This window comes from Cynocephalus volans, chromosome 8 (genome assembly GCF_027409185.1).
Source record: "Cynocephalus volans isolate mCynVol1 chromosome 8, mCynVol1.pri, whole genome shotgun sequence".
NCBI classification, from domain to species: domain Eukaryota; kingdom Metazoa; phylum Chordata; class Mammalia; order Dermoptera; family Cynocephalidae; genus Cynocephalus; species Cynocephalus volans.
Window position 1 is genome coordinate 67,506,801 of NC_084467.1, and position 19,072 is coordinate 67,525,872.

A 19,072-nucleotide genomic window follows, 5' to 3' on the forward strand; every position below is an offset into this window, starting at 1 on the left:
TTGTTATATTCATACAGCCAAACATATAATATAATATAATATAAACAATATCTGTTACATTGATACAGCCAAGCACATAACATAATATACATATTATTAGTGAATTGTGTGTGTGTGTGTGTACACACACACACACGCACACATACACACAATTATAAATTGGAGGGACTTAAAAAGTATTTTAATAATTTATAAAAAACACACATTTGGGAGAAAAGTAAATGATTTTTCAAGGAAGAAAAACCTATATCTTACATGAGATTTTTGTATCAAATCTTCTTTGGTTATTTCACCAACAGAATCCAAATGTGGACAATGATTTCTAAAAGTTGACATTTTCTTAGAATTTTTTTCTTGTTTCCCCAGGCTTTCCAAATGAGGTAATACCTATATAGGAAAAGTGACCAAAAAAAAATTAGTTAAAAAGTGCAAACAAATTAAAAGCAATTAAAAAAATAACATAAGAATGATACATGTTTACAAGTTTGCCCTGCAAGCGTATTTTCAAACATACCTAGGGGAGTGTCATAACTGAAGTTAATTTGAACACTGGAAATCTCTCCACCAAGTAAACATTAAAATTTACACCTATAAACAAACGTAACTTTGGTTCTCCATGACTTTTGCTGCTTTTCTCCTGCCCCAATTTCACTTTTTATAAATTAAAGAGGAAAATTCAAGTTATTCAATTTTAAAGCATTTTTATCCTTTTTTTTAAAAAGAATAATCCTTAAGCTGGAATAGAAATAGAAAAAAAACTGCAAATGGAAAGCTTGTTTTCAATCTAATAGCAACTGCTACTGATGATGTAAATGAAATCATCTGGAGGAGCCGAGGGCAACCCCCACCACCCAGAAGCAGGCAAGGAGCACAACAAGAGTCTTAGGAGCTGAGGGCAGAAGAAAGCAAGGAATATGTCTGGTGTCCAAAACAGAAGTTGAGGGCAGCACCCCCCGCCCAGAAGCAGGCAAGGATCACACAGAAAACACCACTTCCAAGGGGGTGGCCCATCACGGCCACTGCCACAGCCATGGCTGCCACAGAAGTGACTCACCACCACAGCAGTAGCCACAGCCACTGTGCAGGTGGCCCACCAGACACTTGATTGCAAGGAGAGTCACCAGCAGAGACCAGAAAAAGAAAAGGAAATCTCTCTCCCCAAAGCCCACTTCAGAGTAATAGAAGAAGCAACAGCTGTACCAGGTGACCAAACATCAACGCAGAGATATTAGAAATACAAAAACCCAAGAAAATACAATACCACCAAAGAATACAGGTTCTCAAATACCAGACCCTACAGAGTAGGAAACCCTTGAAATGACTGAAAAGGAATTCCGAGGAACAATCTTAAGGAAACTCACTGAGATATAAGAAGACTCAGACAACATAATGAAACAAGAAAAAAAAAAAATCCAGGATATGAAGGAAGAAATTTACAGAGACTAATACCTTAAAAAAGAATGTAGCAGAACTCATGGAACTGAAAGATTCACTTAATGAGATAAAAAACACAACCAATAGCTTAAGCAGCAGGCTACAACAAGCAGAAGAAAGAATTTCTGATTTTGAAGACAGTCTTTTTGAAATAACCCAGGTGAACAAAAAAAAAAAAAAAAAAGGAAGAAAAGAATTTTTTTAAAAATGAAGAAAATCTAAGAGAGTCAGCAGACAATCTTAAGCACACAAACATTCGAGTCGTGGGTGTTCCAGGAGGGAAGGAGAAAGGAAGGACATGGAAAACCTATTCAATGAAATAACAGAAAACTTCCCAGGTATAGGCAGAGACACAGACTTTCAGATCCAGGAGGCTCAAAGATCCCCAAACAGATTCAACCCAAAAAGATCCTGTCCAAGACACATTGTGGTCAAAATGGCAAAGCTCAAAGACCAAGAGAGAATCTTAAAAGAAGCTAGAGAAAAAGTGTCAAGTCACCTATAAAGGAGCCCCCTATCAGACTAACAGCAGACTTCTCAACAGAAACTCTACAGGCCAGAAGAAAATGGGATGATATATTCAAAATACAGAAAGAAAAAAAAAATGCCAGCCAATAATACTATACCCAGCAAGGCTATCACTCAGATATGAGGGAGAAATAGTGTATTTTCCAGACAAACAAAAACCATGGGAGCTCACCACTACACAACCAGCCCTACAAGAAATCTTCAAAGGAGCCCTGCATCTGGAATCCAAAAAATGATAATCACTACCATGAATACACAAGAAAGAACAAAACCCATGGTAGAACAAAAATGCAAATGAGAAAGAGAAAAACTAAATCTTACCATCACTAAAAGCCATAATGACAATGAAACAAAGCAAACAAACTCTCAGTCTCTTCGGAATATAAGGAAACAATTCATTTTTCTAAAACTAGTAAGTAAAATGGAAGAGTTGTATTTATCCTGTCTTTCCTACATGAACTGTTCCTTAGGGTAACCATAAATAGCTGAGGAGGGAACATTTCTGTCTATAGAGATATTTTAGTTAGTAAATAAAGAGGGAATAAAATAATTAGAATATGGTATTTTGCAAACCCCTGTTGAAATAATGGATCTAGCTAATTTTCATCAATGTCTGCTAATGTTACAGAGATGATCAGACATGAGAGTTCAGATGTGTTGTCCCTGCCAAAACTCATGTGGAAATCTGATCCTCAATGTGGCAGTGCTGGAAGCTGTTTGAGTCACGGGGATGGATCCTTCATGAATGGATTAATGTTCTTCCTGTGGGGTGGGGGTCCTAAGTGAGATCTCGCTCTATTAGTTCCTGTGAGTGCTGGTTGTTTAAAAGACCCTGTCACCTTCTCTCTCTCTCTTGCTTCCTCTCACCATGTGATGTGCTTGTACCTCCCGGCTGCTGCCACTTTCCACCATGAGTAGAAGCAGCCTGAGGCCCACGCCAGAAGCAGCTGTCCCAGAATCGTAAGCCAAATAAACCTCTGTTCTTTATAAATTACCCAGTCTCGGGTATTCTGTTATAGCAACACAGAATGGACTAAGACAGGCCTCCTGCAGTAAGAACATATACCTCTGAAGCTAAATCTAAACCTGAGTGAAACCAAGCCTCAGGATCCAGCAACCGATCATCAGGAAATGCAGGGGATGGTGGAACATGTTAAATGACACTACTGGGATGGAGCCAGCAAATCCAAACCTTGGGAAGATTTATGGGGTAAAGGGGGAAAAAATAGATGAAGAGGAACCTATAGATTAAAAGAAACTTAAGAGACAGCTGACATAGTGACCAATGGAACAAGCAGAGTTTGTTTGGATCCTGATACAAATCAATTGTAAGATAAAGGGAGGGGGAGAGAATTGGAGAAATTTAAACATGTTTAATTTTTGATCATATTGAGGACTTCTCATTGATTTTTAAAATGCGATTATACACTGCTTTTGTTATCTTTTATAAAAGAGTTCTTACCTTTTAGAGACACATACTGAAATATATACAGATGAATGCTACAATACCAGGACTTACTCAAAATAATCCAGGAGGAAGGCAGAAAGTGGCAAACCAGAAGACTAGTCATGAGTTGTTGACTGCTGTAGCCAGATCTATAGTATATGTATTAAATTTTCATAGTAAAAAGTTTTTTAAAAAGTATAATTTTTTAAAAAAGGAACTATATTATGGAAATCAGTTTACGTGATTTCACAGAAATCCTTTTCACATTTGTACCATAGTTTATTCAACCAAACTCCTACATATGGGCTTTTAGGGTGTTTCCAATTTTGCTATTACAAATAACGCTATAATGAATAACTTTGTGTATATGTTTCTCATATTGTTAGAGGTACATTTTCAGGGAAAATTTCTAGGAGTGTGATTTCTGGATTAAAGGAAAAATGCATATGTAGTATTGCTAGATATTGCCCAATTCCCCTCCATAGAAATTGAACTATTTTCTACCCCCCAGGAGGGAATGAGAGTGTCTGCCTTCCCACAACCTCTCCATTTTGTCAAGAGCACATATTTTTGCCAATATGACAGGTGCAAAATAGCATCTGATATAGTTTTAATGTACCCTTTTTTAAGAGTTGAGCATCTTTTTGTAATTCCTTTTCTTTTTGAAAGTAGATCAAAAACTTTGGTGATAACTTGAACTGAATCTTTCATCTGTGCTAAAATAAAATGAAACAAAACTCCCCCCCCTCCCCCCCCCAAAAGAAGAAATCATCTTGTATTCTGACACTATACTAGGATAGGCACTTCATATCAGGGTTTCTCAGCCCTGGCACTATTGACACTTATGGCCAGACAAATTCTTCACTGTGGGGATTGTCCTGTGCACTGCAGTATGTTTAGCAGCATTCCCTGCTTCTACCCACAAGAGCCAAATCACCACTTTGAGCTCTGACAACCAATGTCTCTAGACAGTATTAAATTATATCCTCTGGTGGACAAAATGGCCCCAGACTGAGGACCCCATTATCATGATCTTTAGAACAACACTCAGGTAGGGTACCATTATTATTTTCATCTGGCACATAAGGCTAAAAGATGCAAAGTTGACTGAGTGCGTGCTGTTTGGTTCATGTAAAGTGAGTGATTTCCAAATAAAGGTAATGTCTTAACTCAGTATTCCTAGATCTTCTTTTGGTTGTACATTCTTAGTAACAGGCTTTTCATGCCTGTAGCTCATGTTTTCATTTGAGAAAACTATTTGGCAAAACCTTAGAAACTTACTAGGACAGAATGAAACAATTAAAAAGTTTTACATTCAGAGATATTGTAAGCTTAATTTCTTTTATGGTCTGTAAGTTATTCAATAACCCCATAGGTCTATGTAATAGTTTATACTACATAAAAGCCCTTTGTTACCCTATAGCCTATAATACTCTGCCTTTTAAACCCACTGCAGTAAATTTGCTAATATATTAACATATTAGTAAACTCATTAAAACAAAAACAGGTTGAGCAAAATCAAATCAAACAATCCACTATTATACACCAGGAACCACTCTAGGGTTAATAGTGAAAACATTTCTAAACATAATGCACATTACTACATAATATTAAATAAACCATGCTCCAAACTTCTAGAGCATACAGTTAATGTAAAATATTTATTAATATTTTCTATTCCTTATTTATGTTTGGGGAAGGTCCAACAATGTTTCTCAACCACCTCTCACTCTTTGCCCTCTTATTCAATTACTTTCACCACCACAAGCCAAGGTGGAGTAATAGGGTCCATATTTCTTCTCTCACCTCAAATAACTATAAAAACCAGACAAATATATAAAGCAATGGTTTTCAGACACTGGACAAGATGCAGTGAAGGACACTAATCCTAAGAAGATGAAATCAACGTGAGCCTTATGACTCCCCAACGAATTGCCCAAAGAGAATTTCTAGGTCACAGAGCAGATACAGCCAAACAGAATCTGGCAGTCTTCTTGAGTTGAAGAGACAGAGTAGAGAATTTACAGAGGCCAGGGTGGCTAGAACTCACAGGGTAGAGTAATAGAAAGGAAAGAAATGCATAGACAGCAAGCAAGTTCTGGAGATCTGTAGAGAGCTACTATTAAGTATTCATTCAGCTGAGCTCTGATGAGCATTATGTACATGAGATTAAACTACCCAAGTCAGGGAAAGAACCACAGGAAAGGAGTAGGCAGAACAATAACTCAAAGCCTAAACAGGGTGGTTGTGTTCCAATCAGCTAGAGTTGAAAGACTTCATAATACAGAGGGAATAGATTACTCAGAAGTGTACTGTTTCAGTAATGGGAAAAAATTATCCCTAAAATAAAGGCTGCTTTGTTTCTGCCTTTAAAAGGCTCAGAAAGAAGTCTTAAAAGGATCAAATTGGCTGGCCAGTTAGCTCAGTTGGTCAGAGCACAGTACTGATAACACCAAGGTCCAGAGTTTGATCCCTGTACCAGCCAGCTGCCAAAAAAAAAAAAAAAAAAATCAAGCTGTTCCCAAGAACTGTGTCCCGGAACAAAGCTTAAGGACAGTTTAATGAACGAAAAATTCTCTACCCAACAAGGTAAAAATCACAATGTATGGCATCCAACAAAAATTTACAGACATACAAAGAAGGAAAATCTGACCAACAGTGAAGGAAAAAGAAGGTACAAGAAATAACACAGATAATAGAATAACAGTAGATTAGACAATGCAGAAGAATAATGAGCTTGACGACAAACATAGCAAAAGAAACTATCCAAATTGAAACACAAAGAAAACATTGATAAAATTAAATCAGAACTTCAGTGAGCTGGGGGGAAATGTTCAAATTTGACAAAAACTATACACTTACAGATCCAAGCAACTCAAACTCAAAGTTCAAAGTACAAGACATGTAAACAAACTACACCATGGCACATCAGAAAACAAGTTACTTGATACCAGTAATAAAAAGAAAATCTTTTTTATTTTCTTAAAAATATTTAAATTTATTTATTTATTAATATTTTTACATTCTAAGAAAATCTTAAAAGCAGCCAACAAAGACCCTTAATGTATAGAGGAACAAAGAATGACAGCAGACTTCTCATTGGAAATAATACAAGCCAGAAAACAGTGAGGCAACACTTTTTTATTTTTGGCTGCTGGCCAGTATAGGGATCAAACCCTGGACTGCTCTAACAAACTGAGCTAATCGGCCAGCGTACAGTCATGAGTCGCTTAACAACGGAAATACATACTGAGAAATGCATCATTAGGCAATTTCATTGTTGTGTAAACATCACTGAGTGGACCTATACAAACCTAGATGGTATAGTCTACTACACATCTAGGCTATATGACATAGCCATTATAACCTGATGGGACCACTGTTGTACATGCAGTCCATTGTTGAATGAAACACTGTTATGTGGCACATAACTGTACTGGAAGAAGACTGTCAACCTAGAATTCCATACGTAACGAATATCTTACAAAAACAAAACAAAAATAAAGACTTCTTTAGGCATACAAAAGTGAATAGGATTTATCACCAGCATATAACCCCTGACATCTGCAACCAGCCCAACAACCACCAACCCTCCACCGCTAATACTTTGGGCTCCCAAGTGGGGGCAGTGGGGTGGCCGAGGGCTTCAGCCACACCCCAGTGACATCTGCATCCAGCCCAGCAATGACCGAGTTGCTGCTGGAAACCCTCTGGTCTCCCCTGCTGGAATGAGGGAAGTGCCATGGCCTTGACCACGCCCCCCCTCCTCCTCACACCCAATTTCCCTCTCCCCTCCCCTCTCACCCTTCCCCGCAACTGTTCCACATCTTAGAATGCAAAAAATAGTATTAATAATAAATAAATAAATATATAAACACGGAGGCTCTCAGAAAAGAATTGGCTTATAATCTTAAATAATAAATACCCATGAGAAGATTAAAAAAAATAACTGCACATAAAACCTGTAAGTATCCTTCAACATTTTTCCATGTTCACATAATCATATACAAAAACAGATACTGAGACATATATGGCCTTTTTTGTCATTGCTTCTTTAACAAACATGCCATCATTTACCACTTTTCTGAATCCTACTTTTCTTATTAATACTTTAATGGACATCTCTGTACATTGTTTTTACGGGTATACAATACTTTATGATGCATGCACTGAGTAAATTAGTCAATCAATTCTTCTATTGGTGAACATTCACTTTATTTCCACATTCTGCCCTTAAAAACATCCTTGTAAATATAACCTTACATACACAGGTTTTTAAAAACAGATTTTGTAAGATTACTTTCCAAAGGGACTATAAAAACATATTCCACTAATGATGTAAGAGAATACCATTTTCTGCACAGCAACACCATTTTCTCTGGTAGCAAAAGGTAGTCATTTGATGGACATATTGTTATTTTTTACTAGTACTTTAATTTACATTACCTTGACAACCACTAAGTTTGAATGTCTTTTTATGAATGTTATGGCCTCCTGGGTTTGCTCATTTATTAACTGCTTCTTTAAATCTTTTGCCCTTCAGATCCGTCTTCCAGCCAGCCACCAAAAATTAATTAATTAATTAATTAATCTTTTGCCCTTTTTACTATTGGGACCATAGACTCTTATAAAAGAAATCCTGTCTTCTATATTGCAAAACGTTTTTTCAAATTTAGTATTTTAAGTCTTTTAGTTGTGGTAAAATACATATAACATAAAACTTGCCATCTACTAGTGTTTACTACATTCATACTGTTATGCAACCAAACTCCTTTCATCCTGTAAAACTCAAACTTTGTACCTATTAAACCCCTATTCCCCCTCTCCTCAGCCTCTGGCAACCACTACTCTACTTTCTGTCTCTATGAATCTGACTAGGTACCTTACAAGTGGAATCATACAATATGTCTTTTAGTGACTGGCACATTTTATTTAGCATGTCTTCAATGTGCATCCACGTATAGTCCATGTAAGAGTTTCCTTTCTTTTCCAGGTTGAATAGCATTCCATTGTATGTATACACCACATTTTGGTTATCTATTCTTCTACTAATGGACATGGGTGTGAGGTGATATTTCACTGTGGTTTTGATTTGCATTTCCCTAATGATTAGGGATGTTGAGCATCTTTTTATGTGCTTGATGGCCATTTGTATATCTTTTTTTAGAGAAATTTTATTTTCTTTCAGATGGGCAGATAGTTGTACCAGCACCACTTATTAAATCCCCTGAATTGTAATACTGCCTTATTCTTTATTCAATTTGCAGATAAAATGGATTTCTGAATTCTGTATTTTGTTCCACTAATCTGTCCCTGTCAATATTATATTATCTAACTACATAGAATGTATAGAATATTTTAAAAACTGTAAGACACATTTCCTCACTATTCCTTTTCAGTTTCCTTGGCTATTCTCTTAATATACTGGAAAACATGAGTTTTACCTCTTATTTTCCAATATTAACACCAATTATTTAATTTTACTGTTTTAATACATTACTAGACCCTCCATGACAATATTGAATACAAAGGTGACAACAGGCATCCCATCAAGTTCCTAACTGTAAAGGTTTGGACATTTAGGATATTGGCTATAATTTCCCTCTATTCTTAATTTAGATATTTTATTATTCATGGTCTTGTTGACCTTAATCAAGTGCTTTCTCCACAATTACTTTTGCTTACTATATTTCTTGCCTCATTTGTTGATATAATCTATTATATTAACAGATTTTATACTATTACCCTTTTGGGTCAAAATGTATTATTAGCCTGTTGCTTCGTATCTATATTCTATTGGCTAATACTATATTTTGAGATTTTGTATTTCTAGACAAGTGAAATTGGCCCTATTTGGTAGCATTTATATCAGAGATAAAAGTATCTGTGCTTCACAGAATGCACTATCTTAGCATCTTTGATAGGGGATAGGGGAGAAAAGGGTTCTTTTTTTTATGACGATGCTTTGTTCATAAATTAAGTGAATCTCAGCTATGAAACCATTTGCTACCTCTTTCAAGAACAAATCTTCAATCATCTTTTCGATGCTTTCATGGAAATTGGTCAAATTTTTACTTCTTGGGTCTATTCTATACATTTGTATTTTGCTCTAACATCATCTCAAAATAACTTTGGCGTCATAGTATTACATTTATATTCAAGATTTGCAGATTTCATTAATCTATCCTATATTTGGGGGTCTATGGTGTTTCCTCATTCCTAAATCTTGTAAATTTTTACTTCGTTTTTTTTTTTTTCCTTCTACAAGAGGTTTATCTAGTTCATTGGTCTTTTCAAAGAACCAGCTTTGGGATTTATTTATCCTTTCCACTATTTTCGTTCTGTTTTGTTTCCAATTCAGTTAAATACAGTTTTATCTTTAATCTCCTTATCTCACTTGCTTTTTATTTTATTTTCTTAATCCCTAAAGACATGGACATATCCACAGAGGACTGATTCCAGGACACTCCCCTCATACCAAAATCTGCAGATGTTCAAGACCCTTACATAAAATGGCTTATTATCTGCATAGAACCTACATGTATCCTCCCATATACAGCAGTCCCCCCATTATCTGTTCCAAGACGACCAGTGGATGCCTGAAACCATAATGTTTTTCCAATCTGATAGCCAGCTACTAAGTTACTAATGAGTGGGTAGCATATACAGCATGAATACAGTGGAAAAGGGACAATTCACTCTGTCAGAGGTGTTTCAAAGGGTGGGAATGGAGATTATCATCCTACTCAGAATGGAGCACAACTTAAAATTTATGAATTGTTTATTTCTGGAATTTTCCATTTAATATTTTTAGGCAGCAGTTGCTGCAGGCAACTGAAACCACAGGTAAACTGAAACCACGGAAAGCAAAACCAAGGAAGGATAAAGTACTGCATATGGAAATGCTATTTGTCCAGTCCACAGAAGTAGATCCCCCAAAACTTAGATTCCTTTAGAAGTCTGTGGCTCACAGGTTGGGAATGACTAACAGAGCACAAGAATATTCAATATTTGACTGGAAATTAAGTTTTTCCATAATTTTACCTCAATTTGTTCTTATCTTTGCAACCTTATATCTGGCAGCTTTTCCCTCCATTTAACCTAACTGAACTATTCGAAGTTTTCTCAAAAAAAGAAGGTACAGCAATAACATCAACTGAAAATTTTGCCAGAAAGAAATGACTGCATTCATGCTCTATGAAGTACAGTTCTAAGGGTTCAAATGGCCATCCGCATTAAAGTAGATTCAAAAGCACTTCTGAAAATATCACTTTTTGCAGGGGGGCATATTTTAGTAGTACAATCTCCAAGTTTTAGGGCTAAAATTCTGACTTTACCATCCTAGTAGTAGAAGATGATTAGATATTCCTTTTTTAATATTAGAAAAAACACAGGGACTCGTGCTATTTATTAATGTTTTGGTTACACATCAGGACATGGTTGGTAACCTAATGAGACCATTTTGATATTGAGAAAATGCCTGCATTCCACTGCCTAGTCTATTTCAAAAAGTCGAGCTGTTCATAGAAAGTCAGATTCACATGACAGAAAAATTTTATGCCACCTTTACTAGCAGGTGGCAGAATTGTTCAATATCTTTAACAAACATCTGGATAAAGACACAGAAGGCAGGCTAGTGAAATCTAATTATACAAGCTTATAATTATTAAAAAAAAATTTAAATGCCATTATGACAGTATTACAAGGTGGGACCTTTTTCTTTTTTTGGTGGCTGGCCGGTACAGACATCCGAACCCACGACCTTGGTGTTATAAAGCTGCACTCTGAGCTAACTCTGAGCTGTCACCAACTGAGCTAATCAATCAGCCCCAAGTTTTTAAAGAAAAAACAAATATTTAGGAAAATGAGCTAAAATTAACAAGATGAAATATAATAAGGATGGATGTAATACTCCATATTGGGATTCAAAAATCTAAAGTGAGGCCAAAAAAAGGGGTTCAGGTATTTAGATTTGAAACCTGATAGTGTTTGGATGTGTTGTCCCACCAAAACTCATGCGGAAATCTGCTCCCCAATATGACAGTGTTAGAAGCTGTTTGAGTCATGGGGGCAGATCCCTCATGAATGGATTAATATTCTCCCTAGGTGGGGGATTAATGAGTGAGTTCTCACTCTATTAGTTCTCACGAGAGCTGGCTGTCTAAAAGACCCTGGCACCTCCTCTCTCTCTCTTGCTTCCTCTTGCCATATGGCCTGCTTGTACCTGCCAGCTGCCTGCAGTTTTCCACCAGGAGTAAAAGCAGCCTGAGGCCCATGCCAGATGCAGCTGTCCCAGAATCGTAAGCCAAATAATCCTCTGTTCTTTATAAATTACCCAGTCTCAGGTATTTCTGTTGTAGCAACACAAATGGACTAATACAAGACCCCACGAGATGTATGAAACAATGCAATTCTTACCCAATTTATCAATAGAATAAAAGGTTTCAGAATAAAAATAGCAAGTCTTAGTGTAGTCACAAACTAAGTAGATTATATTTGGAATATTTTATTTAAGAAGAATACTAAAAACTACAGAAGAGTGTCTCCCATACAAGCCTTAAATAATCTGAAAACTACTGTATCTTATAAGACAGCACTGCTGCAAAGAGTAAAGTTTCTGGAGCAAGGCTACTTTGTACTCAAATCCAAGCTCCACTATCTCCAAGTTTGGGACCAAGCTGGTAAGTTACTTTTCTGTGCCTCAGTTCCTGCACCTAAAAAACTGAGATAATTACAATATCTACTTCACGGAGTTTAGGGGAGGAATATATACATATACATGTATAAGTACAAGGGTACTTCAAAAAGTTCATGGAAGAGGGCCGAGCCCGTGGCGCACTTGGTAGAGTGCTGCGCTGGCAGCGCGGCGACGCTCCCGCCGCGGGTTCAGATCCTATATAGGACTGACCGGTGCACTCACTGGCTGAGTGCCGGTCATGAAAAAACGACAAAAAAAAAAAAAAAAAAAAAGTTCATGGAAGGACTTGCACTATCTTTTAATTCTATTTCTTGAAGAACTTTTTGAGGTACCCTCATGTGTGTGTGTGTAACATACATGAAATGCTTATAAGGCAGTGATATAGTAAGTACTGAATGAATGTTAAGCATTATAAGAAACAATTGAAGGCATGGATGTTTTCACATCAGAAGGCAAGTTTCAGGACTTGGTACAGGTGTTCCAATTATTTGAACATGATGACTAAAGAGGGATTCCTTTTTTTCTATGTAACCTGAGAAAGAATAGCAAATCCAATCAATGGTAATAATCTTGGTTCAAATACAGATGAACTTTCAGGGAAGTAGGACATTCTTCATAAATTGTTACTCAGGTTGGATGACATTCCTCATAATTGTTACTGAGGTTGGATGTTTCGAAGGATAGCATTTTGCACTAAAATCTCAGAGGTGAATTAAGATTCTACAATTATAGAAAAATTGACTTGTTTGTCAATAGTCAACCTAGACTATGGTTCCACCAATACAACTAAACTAGTCTAGGAGTGCTCTTTTAAATACTACTCTTTAGAATTATTTTAATAGCAAAAATGCAATACAATAATAAGCTTATGGCTTATCTTTCTGTATTAATCACGGAGAAAAATTGCTACGCAACAAAAGCAAGCCAAAAAAAAATGACTAATGGAATTATCAGTGAAGCGTATGATAACAAGCAGAAAAATTTATTTCATTCTAGATACATAGTAAGTGTTCATGGAGACTTTTAACCTATGAAATATGCTGACAAGGATTTTTTCCCCAAATGAACAGATCTCTTATTCCATCTTTAAAATTTACAAGCATCTCTTGGTAATCATCCTGTAGCTTGTTTCTGAAGCTGGACAACTCTTAGCTCTTATTCATCAGCCTGCTGAACTGTTCCTTTTTCAGAGACATAGATAACCATCCAAAAATTCTATGATATTCTTGTTTTTAACTGTTGTGGCTTGCTGGATCAAAGCAGCAGAATTTGAAACAAGTTCAATGTTGTTTCCTTCAAGGATTAACTCATCTTTCTGGACTTGAGAGTGAACAAGCAACACCTGGCCTCATTCGAACCCTGTGGATGTATTTTTCATCCAAGAAATTTTGACGTTGATGGGGAAGTGAGCATACATAGACCTCATCTTGTAATGGAAACCCAGCCTAATACCTTTGATCATGTTCTTTCTCTGCATGATTACAGAGAATGAGAACAGTAGCCAGTTCCTTTCTACGTTCCCACCATTTGTCAACCCGGACCCTCTTCTTTTTCTTTCCAAGGAGACTGACATGACTGAAGTCCCTCCACAGGGTTCCTCTGGTGGCACTTCACTGTAACTATGTATCCCTTCAGAGCAATGTCAACATTTTCTGGAATGTCAACAGTCTGATTGCTGAGAATGGTCATCATTCTTGCAGTAAACGCAGCAAAGAGAGATCTGACGAGCATTTTAAATAACTGTTTCTTGTCTTTAAACAAATATTCTACCAAACACCTTCAAATCTGTGTGAAGATTTGAAGATTTCACACAGTCCTATTAATACTTGCTTAATCATTCTTAATTTTCATTCAAACCATAACAAAGAAAAAGAAATTTAGTACAAATCTTTTTATTTCCCTCTCCCTAAAAATATGTCTCATTGACCTTTAACAGTCTAATGAGAGCCTTAAGTCTACTGAGAGAACTATACAGTCTCCTCACTGATTTCTCTACCTGCAATCTTTCTGTTGTAGAATCTGTTCTTAACACTGGCACAATTACTTATTCCAAAGCAAAGCTCCAATATGGCAACCCTCACTCCAAATAAAACCCTTTAATTGAGATTTGTAAATATTAATTGGTATTTCTACAAAAGGAAAAAAATCTGTCCAATAATGAATGGCAAAATATGGTCAATTCTAGTCTTATCTAGTTGAAATAACTGTGACAAATACAAAAAAGAAAGAGAAAACATCAATGTATTAATGAATATGATAGAGTTCTAACAAAGGCTCAAACAATCTGATGGAAATTTTCACCCTAAGTTTCACTCACTTCTGAGCAAGATGGAATGTAAATTAAATAACAGTACACTGGCATTAAGGAACAGTCATTAAAAATACTTATGTAGGCCATGTAGAAACATGGAAAAACAAATGCAACCACCATATTCAAATAAGAACCAGTCTAAGAGAAATTGTCAATCTTTTTTTATTTGTTTACCAGACTATAATATTGGTAATTACGAAATAAATTAAAATTTATTCATCTAAATAATGCCTCTACTAAAAAAAAAAAAAAAAAGACTCCACTAAAAATATTAGAAATTCTTCCTTCAGGATTTTATAAACAGTTAAAAACTGTAGGAACTGGTCTTATCTGGTCTTATTATTTTATGTAACATTCAGTCCCACATTTTCACCACATTACTGTATTTCAGAACAGTGCTAAGCCCTGGGTATACAGTGACTAATTTAACAAAGACTTACAATTAAGTATGGGCCAGACACTAAAAAAGTTAGTGGGGGTGGCAGCACTGTTCAAATCTCCACCTTACTTTCCTTTTTTTTTTTTTTGTAACCCGGACCATGCTCAGCCAGTGAGCTCTCCGGCCATCCCTATATAGGATCCGAACTTGCGGCCTTGGTGCTACCAGCGCCGCACTCTCCCGAGTGAGCCACGGGGCCGGCCCATTACTTTCCTTTTTCAATGACTGATCACCTACATTCTATTGCCACTCTCCTCAACACCCTGCAATTGTTTTATTCTCTTCAATAACTAATTTGAAAGTCAGTACCTTTTGTAACCCTTCTCAATCAGGAGTTATCTTTCAAACCTCAGTACCATCTTAGATTCCCTCCTTACTTTCTGTCAGTTACCAAACAAATTCTACTTTTTTCCACCATTTCCCAATTCATGTTTCTTCTAGCTTGCCACCTAAACTGAGGCTTTTACTTCACATATGGATTATCTAATGAGAATGGCTGTTAATAGACACAGCTGATACCTGGCTCCATATCCTTTCAGCTCACCTCAATGTTTACTTGTAGCTGGTACGAACAGTTTCTAGGCACACAGATAGCTTCCCACCTCAACCACTTCTGTTTCTCTACTAAGTTTTCCAGTACCTCAGGAGCTTGCCTAGCCATGGCAACTGGAAAGTGCTGGCAGCATTTCAGGGGCAATCTCAATCAACGAGGACTGGGAGTAGGTAGAAAAGCAAACCAGCCCCCCTTCACTTGGTAGAACACTTCTGAGGCAGTTTTACAAAAATCTTCACAGGGTTAAGCTCACAGTTGCCCATCCATTACTGGCTTTTTTCCCTTCTCTGACTCTACTTGCTCCATCACTTTTGCTTCCTGGTATCTCACCTGAACCCACTCCTTACCTCAAGGTCTGAGTTTAAGATGAGCTTTAGAGAAAACACAAAGGCCACATAAATGATGCTGTCAAGTTCTAGCTTAACCTAAAGCTAACCAAATAGTCTTCTATTCTCAATCTCCCAATTACAGCTCATTCTGCATTCATGTAGATTACATACCTCTTCTAATCAAACACCTTCAGTGAAGTTTTCCATAAGTTGTCTTCTTCACCTCCCATTACTAACTTATGTGAACTATGAATTATCAGCTAAATTGTTCTACTGACCCTTTCTCAAATATAACTTGTACCTTTTTCCAAGAACTCTGTTCATACTAGACATGTCCTCCAATATTTGTGTGGTGAAAACCTTTCAAAGCTCATTCATCTCAAATACCAAGCCCCAATCACAACTAATGTCTCCCTCACCTAAATGCCTAAAGAAATTATATAATACTCATAAGGCATTTACTGTAGTTGTGTAAAAAAAAAAAAAAATCATCCTAATTGACTACAAGTTCTTTGAGGGCAGAAACCATGTTTCATTCTTTTTATCTTCCAAAGGGCCTTGCCCCATAGACTCAAAATATTGCCCTACTTAGCCTTCCAAGGTAACATTTGAAAGCAACATTTATTCTGATATACATGTTGTTTCTTAAGCACTACTTCTCATTTATATATGTACTATATTGTACATAATTCATGCACCTTTTTATAGAAGTTAAAACCAACTGTACTCATCTTAGACTCTCTGGAGCTTTTCTACTTATCAAAATGCTCCTGCAGGAGGCAGCTGTGGTGTAAGTCATAGTGCACACAATGGGCAGCAGATCTCAGTTCAAATCCCAGTTCTGCCACCTGTGAGCTGTGTGACACTGACAGGTCTCCCATTCTCCTAAATCTCTTTGGTACTGGACAGTTAGCTCAGTTGGTTAGAGCACAATATAGTAAAACCAAGGTCAAGGGTTCAGATCCCTCTACCAGCCAGCTGCCAAAAAAAAAAAAAAAAAAAAAAAACTCCTGCAATCACATGCACACTTTTTAAATGTTTTAAACTACACTAAAGAAATAGAGCCGTACTTATTCCTTTCCTTTTAAAAAATGACTACATTTCACATTTCTCATCAAAAACCTTTCAGTATTTTATGTACTTCATTTTCTTAAGAGTCCACTGTAGGTCATACATTATAATTCACAGTGCTCTAATCTTAATCTAAACTACAGTTTATACCAAAGGCTACTTTGGCAATGTTTCAGGTTTTAAGGAAATTCTGATCCTTACATAACTTGAAATTCTTCTGTCACAGGGAAAGACTTTATATCTTAGCATTCCTAACTCAAGATTGGCATGAGCCACAAATAAGATTGTGTAAGTGAAAGGTCATTGAAAATTCTAAGAGCAATACAGGAACGTAAGAATTATCTTTGTAACTCTAACTTCAAATACTTAAAAACACCTATTTACTACAATCTAATGGCATTAAACTACAGTTATGTAAAAAGACTGGCTTATTGATAGGCTTTATAGAGCTTTAAAAAAGACAGAAAAAAGTGAAAGTTGGCAATAAATCAGATCAAAAATAAGAAGCTATCTTAGACTATCCCTCTTGCACATAGCGGGTCAAATATTGTATTCCAGAAATATTTTTTGCACCATCCCTTTTTTTCCAATCTTGCCAAAGTAAATGAAATAACAAAAAGCTCTTAGCATAGTGTAACTATTACTACTATTTTTTCTTAAAATTAGCATTGTCTTTCAATAAGATTCCTATTTTTCCCCTTTTATATTAGTAGTATACGAAAATAGTCCTTTTCCTATTGCTTATAACAAAATACCTAAGACTAGATAATTTATAAAGAAATGAAATTTATTTCTTACAGTTTTGGAGACTGAGAATCCAAGGTTATGGGGTGCATCTGGTAAGGGCCTTCTTAATGGGGTACAGGGAGTCACATAGCAAAAGGGCTGAGCTTGGTAAAAAGAGCTCACTTGCTCTCCTTATAAAGCCACCAGTTCCACTCCCATAACAACCCATTTATCCGTTAACCCATTAATCCATGAACGGATGAATCCATTCATGAGGGCAGAGGCCTAACAATCCAATCACCTCCCCAAGGCCCTGCCTTTCAAATACCACAGTTGGATTTCCCACCCTCTTAACACTGTTACAATGGAGATCAAGCTTCAATATGAATTTTGGGGGGACATTCAAACTACAGCAGACGGCTTCATTACCTTTTGTAACAGGATTTTCTTAGAGAAAAAAAATCTAATTAAAAAATTCTATAATCCCACATATCCATTCATCAAGAAGTCTAGAAATCCCTGTGATAGAATTCATCCTCAGTTTAAAATCTATGTTCCTGCCAGGATTTCACCCACTAGCTCAAGTTTCCAGGCCTAATACTTATTATATGAGAATGTAAATCCTACAAATACTTAAGTGCAAAATACCTAGAAAAATCTCATCATCCAGCAGCTCAACTTGCACACTGCAAATATTCAAATGAAGAGCGTTTTGTATTTATGACTAAAGGTCTGGGAAACCAAGCACTACAGAAATTTGCCGCAAACAAAAGCTACAAATGGACAGACGGTAAGGAATAACCTATGAAACACTCAGGATCAAACATCAGTCGAAGAAAAATTCCAGGGACGATGATAGTTTGGTTTTCCGGTTCATAACAATGAATAACGGGGCCGCACAAATGGGTCCGACCACCCTAACTGCGCCGCAAAGCGAAACCATAACGCAGGAGCCGTCGCGTTGAGAGACTTCCAGTCGTCCGCGCCCACCGAAAGCAGCTGGCAAGCCGGAGTGGGGAAACCAAGGCAGGGAGCTGAGCCCCTCTCCCGATGTCACCTCGCCCCTCCCGCCCCCCGTTTCCTAGGGAAGCGCCCCCTGGGGACCCTTCCTCAAATCATCGACCGGTTCGCATCCTCCACCGACCCCTGGCGGGGCGACCACCAGGTTACCTCTGCAACGCAGAGCACTGAAAGGCCGAGGCCTTATTCCCGACAGCGCGCCCACCACCACCCCAGACCAAGAAAAGGAGGCCGCTGCAGCGTCCACGGCCCCCGGCGCGCGGGAGCCAGAACCGAGACCGGCCCCGGCGGCGGGCGAGGCGCCCTCCGGCCCCGTGCCCCTCCCAGCGCCGCCGCGTTCACCTCCACGGCCTTCTCCGCGGGCCCAGCCAGCGCGGCCAACGGTGGCCTGCGGCCGCACCTCTGCAAACTCTTTTCCTCCCCTGGCCTCGGAGAGGCGCGGCGTCGCGTCCAGAGGCCGGGAAACGGCTCCGCAGCGCTGCCCGCCGGGTTCCCGCCTACCGAACTGGCCACTTC

General features: G+C 37.6%; 1 protein-coding gene across 6 annotated transcripts in view; it reads right to left on the minus strand.

Moving 5' to 3' along the window:
• The window catches only part of USP33 (ubiquitin specific peptidase 33), a 54,958-nt gene extending 35,886 nt beyond the window's left edge, over positions 1 to 19,072 (minus strand). For 3 of the 6 annotated variants that reach the window (XM_063103610.1, XM_063103609.1, XM_063103611.1), the window contains exons 1-2: positions 18,899 to 18,975; positions 256 to 387 (exon numbers count right to left, since the gene is read on the minus strand). In XM_063103610.1, coding sequence (XP_062959680.1) covers positions 256 to 336 — 81 coding nt within the window. In that variant the 5' untranslated portion in view covers positions 337 to 387; positions 18,899 to 18,975. Of the gene's footprint in view, positions 1 to 255; positions 388 to 18,898 lie in introns of all 6 variants that reach the window. The other 3 variants (XM_063103613.1, XM_063103612.1, XM_063103615.1) reach the window with 2 other exon arrangements.